At 43.4% G+C, this 9507-nt stretch overlaps 1 protein-coding gene across 1 annotated transcript; it reads right to left on the minus strand.

Annotated features, from left to right (window-relative positions):
• Positions 1 to 1919: 1919 nt before the first annotated feature.
• On the minus strand, positions 1920 to 8838 carry MRPL44 (mitochondrial ribosomal protein L44). Its single transcript, XM_062583065.1, has 4 exons — positions 8654 to 8838; positions 7872 to 8340; positions 6647 to 6825; positions 1920 to 5367 (listed from the first exon to the last, which is right to left on the minus strand). Exons 1-4 carry the CDS (start codon positions 8836 to 8838, stop codon positions 5196 to 5198), a joined length of 1005 nt encoding a protein of 334 aa, XP_062439049.1. The 3' UTR covers positions 1920 to 5195.
• Positions 8839 to 9507: the final 669 nt, after the last annotated feature.

Here is a 9507-nt window from a genome sequence, read left to right on the forward strand (position 1 = left end):
TAACAGAAAAAGCAAACCTTCAGCTACATAGTTTTAAATTAGACAAGAATTTTATTTCCTAATGGACCATAAATCAAGATATTTTGTACACTATCTCATTTTGTATAATTTGAAATTAGAATAATTTTCGTTAGCATTCAGCTCTCAGACTAAGCCAATTGCTCCTTAGGCTCTCTTTCCCTCCTTAAGCATCCTCTAGTGTTGGAATTATTTCTAGAAATGGTTTTGTAACTTTATCTTCCTAAGCACTGTATTTCTGCCAACAGCCTAGAGAATGAAGCTGTGCCTCCTAGTTTTTTCTATTGCAATTATCATTAATAGAACGAAATTTCTTTATTGGACCAAAATAGAACTTTTTGGATTATTGCCCTCTGATGGCAATCTTCTACCTTATTCCTCCTACTTCAGCTTAAGTGATAATTATTTACCACTTCCTCAGTTTCATTAGTATTTCCTTAGTTATGTAGGATTGCTTCCATAAAGAAAATACTCCACAAGAACAGACTGCAGAATGGGATCCCTGAACTGCAATTACTCTTTGCTTTTTCTCATCAGTTCAGGTCTAGTATACGACAGTGGGGTTCCACTAGCCTTCAGCCTTCAGGAGCACCCAGCAGTTTTGCTTGACCTAGACTTAATTACTTGTTTAATCTGGAAATAACTTCTGCATGACCTCACAGATATTAATTAAAATCTGGATTTGTGCTCACCAAACTGTCAACATGCTCAACATAGCACTGGTCTATTATTAATTGATATTATTTAAATGGTGGCATCATTCTCTGGAAGTGCGGAAATCAGTGAGAACTTCTAGGCCAGAGGTATATGGAAAATGAAGACTGAACTCCACCAAGAACTGAAGTTTCAGCATTTACAGTATAAAATGAAAACACAGGACTACAGAGCTAGGGAGAATCATCAAGCATCTCCAAAACTGCGCGTGAAATTCAGTCTCACTGGAACTAAATGCAAAATTCTCCCAACTTCAATAAAATCAAGACTTTGTTCGGATAAAGAACATTGACATAAGAACAAGAGAGCACAACCAGTAAACATATCCAGAGGTAAGGCATAATTTTTAATTTCTGTACCAGAACAGTGCGGCTCTGCAACGGAGTTGCAGTTGGAGCAGGAAGAGCAAATGACCTAACTGCTTCCAGTCGGGAGGGCAGTTTGTTTAGGAAAAGGATCATATCCCATAGCGAAACGTCCCGACTGTCTCGATGGCCCAGGAGGTCCCTTTTAGTCCTACAACACCCACACTCTAGTAATGCAGACAACATATTTGAGCACAAAGATATAAGATCAGCGACCAAAACCAGACCAGTCACCAGCACAACCGCCAGAGGCTGGCAGAAACACAGTATTTACTACGCGGAGGTAGGACGGCACGACAGCCGGCGTTACCTGCTCCCTAGAGCTACCTTTCGGCCCGGCGGAGCAGCGCCCGCTCCCCGGCGCAGGAGGAGCTGCGCTGCAGCCCGGGCCTCTGCCAGCCGTCGGCGCGCTGAGGCTGTCACGCAGCCCGGCTGCGTTTCCACCACGCAGCTTTGCGCCGTGCCAGGCGGCTATTTACTGAAGAACTGGCGACCATTGTATTTCCCTAATTTATCAGTAATTTCTTAGACAAATCAAAGTAGTAAACAGACAAGAAACAATGCCACAGATCAGTGGAATCAATCTGAAAAGATAGAACAATCTGCCCTGAGATGTTTATTTCTCTACAGTAAATGCATCTCTTTTAATATTAAACTTCAAAGCCCAGATACACTTTAGAAGAGAAATAGCACAGTTTGAGCCTGTTTAAAATTTAGCACAGCACTGGGTAAGAGCTGAGCACAGAAAGTAGGGCTCTTCTAATGTTTCTGTACTACATCTTATCATCATCATCATCATAAAAGACAACATGTCTTCTGAGGTTTTGATTTCACAGCTTTTTATAGCAGCACAAGAGGAGAGCACTTATTTAAAATTTCCATTTCTTTTTCATTTTTACTCTTGCTTTTTGTGATAAATTTCAATAAAAACTTTAGCTCTTCACTGACAGTTCCAAATTCCAAACTAACATGAAAAGAAGACTGAAGTGACCATATTTTAATCTACTGCCTTTAAGTCAGAACAACGATAAATACAAAAGTTGATTCTGGATTTTTTAGAGGTTTCCATAACAGCAACACATCTGGTTATTGCAAGCAGAAGCTGCAACTGAAAACAAGGATACATATAGAGCAGAAGTTACATTATTGAATGGTTAAGACACAGCAGCAAAAGTATCCACTGAGAACAGAAGAGAAGTAATAAAAGTACATGCAATCACATCAGAAAGTTTTTCTCCTCATTGCTTAGTTGGGACAGACACAGTAGAACTCTCTCCTTTCTTAAAATAGTCAGTTTTTAAACTCTTTCAATAAAAGGCAAGAGAGCTATGTAAGAGTGACAAACTACCATGGAATTTCATGAAAAAAATTCTGGTAGAAGGAAAGCAGTCATTTTAGCAGACTTCATAGATTCTGATTTCTGTATACCTAAACAATTTCTTAAAAGTCATTTAGGGAAAAAAGTTATTAATTTGAAGCACATAAATGATCCCACTAGTACAATGGTAAGTCCTTGAATACATGTTTAGGTGCCAGACATTAAAGCTTAGATACTATAGCAAATGCTTTTTTAACCTTTGAAAACTTGAAAATAGGATGCATAGATCCTATAAGAACTTCATCTTTTCCACTCACAGCAATCCTTTCCATGTCCCCAAACTGTCTTTCCCTTTGAATTCAACACATTCCACAAATATACTATATGATAAAAAAAAAAAATCAATTCATCTTGCTTTATTCAATTTCTTTCCAGCACTCTATTCAGTAATCCACTTCTCGTAGGACTTTATCCCTACATTCCAAATTATGAAGCCACAATAAGCAGGTCTTAATTATTTAAGGTAAACGGCCAGAAAATTGCTTTTTTTTTCCCCCTCTCTTAAAATATATATATAGTAGTAGCAGCAGCTAGATAGTTTTCAATGTGAAAGACTCACTAATGTCCTTTTAACATAGGTAGAGGTATAAGAAGTACCTTATCTGAAAACTAAAAATAGGCTGAATCACTTCTATCCCTTTCTGACATTCTACTATTACTCCTCTGGAATATAGTAGCCTTGTTGGCCTTGCTCACACAAGTGATAATAAATTACCTAGCTGAATCTTTTTCATTTAAAATTATCATTTTTTGCATATTTTGTGCTAGACTGCTGTTGCTGCTCTCCATTGTGCATTCAAGCATTCACACATGTAATTTCCCATGCTAAAAGCCAGAAGACAGACTTGCCTGCTATCTAGCCACATCAGCATTTTACATTTGCCTAGGATGCAAGTCACAACAAATACTGAGGATATGCTTGAAAGGCAAACAATCAATTGCTTTGCTTAAATTTACTACTAAATTTTTCATCAGCTAGTATAGTTAAATCTTGTTCTCCCTCCAGGGTCAGCAGGATATGCTGGTGGAGTCTGCGGCTATCAGTAACCAAAGGGAAGGCGCCTCCTGCTCTGCACCACAGACCTGCTCAGCAGCCCTGACTGCGATCTTTCACTGCTAAGCGGCCTTCCTCTCCCACCCCCCACATTCTGGGGGTCTACGTCAATGGGTGCATGTTGTTAGAGACTGCAGCACCAAGCTTTTCTGCATGGCAAGCTGCAAACTTTCTTTTTCAAGTAGCACATACACCTGTTGCCTTTGTGCAACCAACCAACACTCACAATGGGACAAGGCAGAAAACACTTCTTCAGCCCCTGTCCTACGTTCAGCTTCTTAATTTCCTTCTCTGAATGCTCACTTCCAGCTTGCAATAGAACCACACTAAATTTTGAAAGGAAACAATTCCAAGAATCATACACTCTTCACAATAGCATAGCCCCCCCCCCCCTTTTTTAAAAAGATGTATCAGCAGCAATCTGGAGAAACAACAGCGCATGCTAACCCATTTCACTGCAGTGAACATCATCTCCTGGGAACTGAGAACCCCCAAAAGGTCTTCACCCCCAGGATAAGGCACCTTTGCACAAGGCCCAGGCAGGGAGACTCAACAGGTCTGCATCCCAGCACGGCTGACTTGGTGAGAAAACAAATATGTGATCAGCACAGCTGAGCTGGACACAGAATCTTTCTGAACAGAGAAAGGGCTGCCTAAGCTCCAGAAAATGTCATCCTGTAGGTTTTTACTAATTAAATGTCAGTCTTACTTCATGTTGTCTTCCACCATGCACACTGATTTTCTACAAAGTTTAATAGGAATAATTCAGTACCTGCATAATGTTCCTAAGTGACTTTCCATTTATATGGAGTTACATTAAAACAGCTCAGAATGGTGCAAAAGAAAGGAACAGAGATTTCAATGAATCCAGTATTTTAGTCATCTGACTACTTAAATTAAGCAGCTGAAAGACAAGAGAAAATGTAGTGTCTGGACTAAACAGGAAAAAAAATCAAAAAAGATGAAGGCTGTATATCATCCATTAGCCCAGCATTAAATAGTATTCTCCAATTTCTTTGAACTCAGGCCTTCACAGCCTTATTTTACTTTTTACAATTTTTATTATTAAAAATACACCCTATTTCAGAGTGTACTCCCAGCAGTAGAAACCAACGCCTATATCAAATAAAATTTATATGCAAGTAGTAAGACTACAAAATTGCCATTTACACATTTTCTTTTTAAATTTGAACCACCAACGGCATCTATATCTTGGATGTCATATTTCATGTTTTCTACGTATCAACGACAAGTGAAACCGATACAACCCAAAAGTCAGTGTTGCATATGTAATTCAACTGATCTTACTAACATGATAAAATAAGTCTCAAGAAAACACTCATGAAACCCTTTTTCTATAGAGTGAACTTGCTCAAGAACAAGGACTCCATCATTAAGAACAGTCTCCTGTGATGCATGGAAAACCTTCCTCAACAAGAGGCATGAACTCAGAAAAACAGTCCTTTATATTTAGGAAAGTGATAAATATTAAACATTGGGCAAAAGACTTTATTTCAAGTCAGAAAAAAATTAATACCACAGTTGATTTGAAAATTTCAAACACCTAAGCTCAGAACACCAAACTGAAATTTGTTTTCCAAAATGCATCTGTATTCAGCTCAGAAGCCACTGATTCCCAGGATAAAGCAGAAGTAGCTTTCATTATCTAGTTGCTGCTGATAGCTTTTTCTACTGCCCATCCTTGCTTGGGTTTTGAGTAATCCCAAGGTCTCCTGTTCTCTGTATACCCATATAGTTTCCGGAGTGCCACACGGGCAGCTTCTTCTTCTGCAGCAAGCAGCGTTTCACCAGGACCTTCAGCTATAATCTTTTTATCACTAAAAAGAAAAAGACATACATATAATAAAAATAACAAATAAGGACATATTTGCATCATAAAATCCTGAGCACTGTAGTATGTACCATGAATGAAGGCTTTTTTTTTTTTTGCAGTGCCTGCAAATACTGAAGTTAATTTCTGTATACATACAAATGTAAACACCTCTATTGGTCTTTTCTACAGAGGTAAAGATTTTTATATTCAGTGACAGAAATTTAAATCAGAAATGCATCTACATTCTGGGAGAATATTACTCTGTCCATTTAGATTCCTAACACATTACTGATTGTTTACACAGTTAAATTTCTGCTAGCCTTGTCAAAAACATTCAAGTCTGTCATTTTTCGTTAGCTTAAACAGCAAGCAAAATATTTCTATGCCTATTTCTCCCCTGATAGAAGAGCATTTTTAAAAATCCTTCAGTAGGATTCGCAGAGAAGTCTGCTGTGTTATGGATTATGTATTCAGCTCTTTGACTAAACAGTATCTATGGACACTGAATAGGAACAGTTCATGAAGGGACTGCAGAGCTTCCAGAAAAAGAAGAAAATTCAAAGTTGTTTTTTCTTTTAATATAAAAAAGATATTAAGTCTTAGAAAGCATGTAAGCCAAAGTATAATAATTCAGCACGTTAAAGCAACTGTTCCTTACGATGTGTTTATCAATAGCTCATTTAGCAAAGGAACAATGTGGGATTTGGTGGAACAAGGTCTTGTCCTGCTCCAGTGGAGCAATCTGACTACTGGACAGAAGAACAGGCTGACCATGCCTGAGACACAATCCCCTGGATACTGTCTGGCACTTCCTAAATCTTGTCCAAGAACAAACCAGCCCTTTTGCCTAGATTACAAGGCCCATGATTTGACCCCTACCTAAAAATCTTTAGAATTTAAAAGGAGCCTCTCCTCAATTTCATCTGTTGGTGTCCCCCTTTATCCTTCTCTAACCCTGGATACATTTGCAGATGTTCCAGAGCTGTTCAGTTACATTAGTTGCAAAGTTCCTATGTCAGCTGAACCAGCACATACATCCAAGACTCTTTGCTGGGTCCATTTCAGCTTTTGAAGTCCTTTAGTCAGCAGCTGTCTTTTTATGCATCATGATGGCAAGTTACTGACAAGACTCAAGTAGCTCATACTATATGAAAGTCGCTACATGGTTTCCTCTCTGTAATACTGGGACCAAAGAGCACAAGTAAAAAAAGTGAAAGACCATCTTCCCTCCTTCCCTCTCCCCCATGTTAAAGCATTTGACTTGGGATTAATATTGCACCAACCAGTACAATCCAACGAAGTACACTGGCAGAACTGTGCTGACTCCTGACTGCCTGGTAATTCTTGGTTCTGGAGAAGAGATATTTCTTTTGGTCAGTTCTTCCACTAGCAAGCCCATAGGATTTGTAACTTCCCAGATCTCAAACAGGTCTTTTCCAATCAGTTGAGGAATTAAAAAATCCTAAACAGAAAATATTTAGAAGTTACAATTAACGGGAAAGGGAATGAAGGCTCTGGCTTCTGGTGTCTGCTAATAAAAATACAACCTGAAGAGGCATTAATACAGTTGATAGTAAATTGCTGAAATCAGCTATGAAACAGCTCCAGTGCTGGAACACTCCTAAGCAGAACTAACTACTACTGAGCTCTGCAGCTATTTTTCTCATTTAGCCACGTGCAGGATGTGCATCTTGGGCAAGGTAAACGTACTCAAATATAAAGAAGAAACAGCACAACCTTGAGAGAAGGACAGGACTCTGAGCACTAGGTAAGCACTTTAGTGCTATTAGCAGACACGCCCAACCAGAAAGCTGTATGTCAGAGAGTTTTTGGAAACAGGCCGAGGAGATCATGCAATTCCATGGGATTTGCACCTCTTCAGACCATTCTCTTGCCAGTTAACTCCTACTCACTCTTATAAAGACATGAGCACTGTCTTGTATCAGAAATAAGATTTTAGCAGACATTTCTCTGCTGTAAAACTAAAAATAAGCAAAAAGCACAATTAAAAGGATAGTACTTGCCAAAGCCCACTTGTTATACTGCACTTTAAACAGCAATATTGATTTTTTTTTGTAGGAAAATACCTTTATGGGGTTTGCAGTCCTAAGTGCAAGGCCTATAAATTCAGCACCTACTGTATGTAGAATATTTGTAAAAACTGAGAGTACGTTAGGTGTGACCTTGCTTGGAATGGTCTCATTATTTGGTGGTTAGTAGAGCAAAAGCTTACCCTCATCAAGTGTCAGCAAATATTAACATATCACTGTTATAAACTCAAAGTAAATGATTTTGTGTATCTAAACAGTCTGTGTTTTTTGGAAAAGAAAAACTAAAAGACAAATAATAGATCTCATTGTACTTTGGCAGGTATTGTTAAACTTCCGCCAGTCTCTTGGGATCTCTGGCCATCAGAATATATTCAACCGCTGCCTCTTTTTCCTGTATTTTCTAACTTAGACTCTTAGATCTACTGTCCTTAGTGCAAAAATACAAGTAATGACTTACCCTGACAAAGATCCCTGTTTTCTCAGGCCCACTGCTATCAAGCAGCGCTCCTATTACAGCAAAGAACGTCCTCTGCAGCACACTTGGCGGGACAGGAAACTCTGCGCAGAGCGTCAGGTCCTGTACGGACAGGTTCTGAGCCACATAAGACACAAGTTCCTGACTGTTAAGAAAATCAACAAGTGCTCCTATGCCCTTTGCAGGTAAATCTGGGTAGGCGACTTCAAAACACTGCGTGAGGTAAGAACGTGAAAAAGATTCCCCTTGTTCCGAAAGTTTAGTATTATCTTGGAGATTCAGGGCAACCGTTCCTTCGTCTAGCCCAAGTCCTTGGCGCCTTTCCTCTTCAGCTTTAATGTAACAAGAATTAACAAATGCAGTTTTGAGAAGATCCAAAGAGAAGTTTTCATGTAACCGGTGGCTAAAAGCTTGTATCTCCGCATGATAATCCCAGTTGGGCTTCTCTGATCTATAGACAGGGAAGAGAAAGCAGGCTCAGAAACAGGGTAAGGGGTTAGGTGCACTGCAAGCACCTACAGCTGGGACTGCAAACGGGAAATGAAAATAGGGACGTTGTCTCAGCCGTTTCAAGATAAATACAATTTCCTAACCTCTAGACAACGGAGAAACAAAACTGTTAAGATTTAAAAAAAAAAAAGAGAGAGAGGAAAAGAGTTTAAACGGAGATCTCTTTCCGTTCACGTTACCAATCTAAGTCACCCCGGGGGGAGAGGGAGAATCCCGGCGCCCGCCAACACCCCGCGGCCCGGCCCGGCCCTCACCGCCGCTGGGGGGGCGCCCGCAGCCGCTGCTGCTCCAGGTAGGCGCGGAGCCAGCGCTTCTTGTCGCGGCGCGGGGGGGCGAAGTGCGCGGCCCGCGCGGCCCCGGCCCCGGCCCCGGCCCCGGCCCCGGCCAGCAGCCGCCGCGACGCGCGCAGGAGCAGCCCGGCGGCCACGGCGGCGGCCATGGCGGCGGCGCGCGCAGGCCGGAAGTCGCTGCCCTGCTCCCGCCCGCCCGCCGGAAACACGCGCCCCCGCGCCTCGCCCCGGGCGGAAGCGCTGCGGCGCGGGGCGGGGCGGGGCGGCTGCGCCTAACCGCGGCCGGCGCAGGGCAGCGCCGCGGCCCGCGAGCTTCGCGCCTCCTCCCGCCCGCCTGCCCTGGCGACCGCCCCGGGAAGGGGGGGGGCTGCGTGCGCCGGCGCGGCCGTGCGGCGGGCTCGCGGCCCGGTGCTCTCCCAGGGAACGCTGTGAGTCGCGGTGCCGACGCAGGCCGGGGCGGCTCCGGGGAGCTGCCGCTCCGCCCCCGGGGAGCTGCCGCTCCGCCCCCGGGCGCGGCGCCTGCCCAGGGCGGCTCGGAAGGGGCGCGGCGCTGCCTCCCGTGCGGCCACCGCGCACCGTCGCCTCCCAGCGGCCCAGAAGCGGTCGTGCGTGGACAGCGCCGCCCTGCGAGGTCCGCCCGACGGCATGCGCCGGTGCCCCTGCTGGCCCGCTCGGCCCGCCCCAGGCGCGCTCGCCCCGGCGGTGGGACGCGGGCACGCAGGGAGGCGGCTGCAGCGGCTCCACGCGCGCGGGGACGCGCTCCCCACGGCGCCGGGGAAGCCACCGGCCCCCGGCGGCGGTACCACGGCCCAGCGCCC

The sequence above is a fragment of the Rhea pennata genome, chromosome 9, assembly GCF_028389875.1.
Source record: "Rhea pennata isolate bPtePen1 chromosome 9, bPtePen1.pri, whole genome shotgun sequence".
NCBI lineage: Eukaryota > Metazoa > Chordata > Aves > Rheiformes > Rheidae > Rhea > Rhea pennata.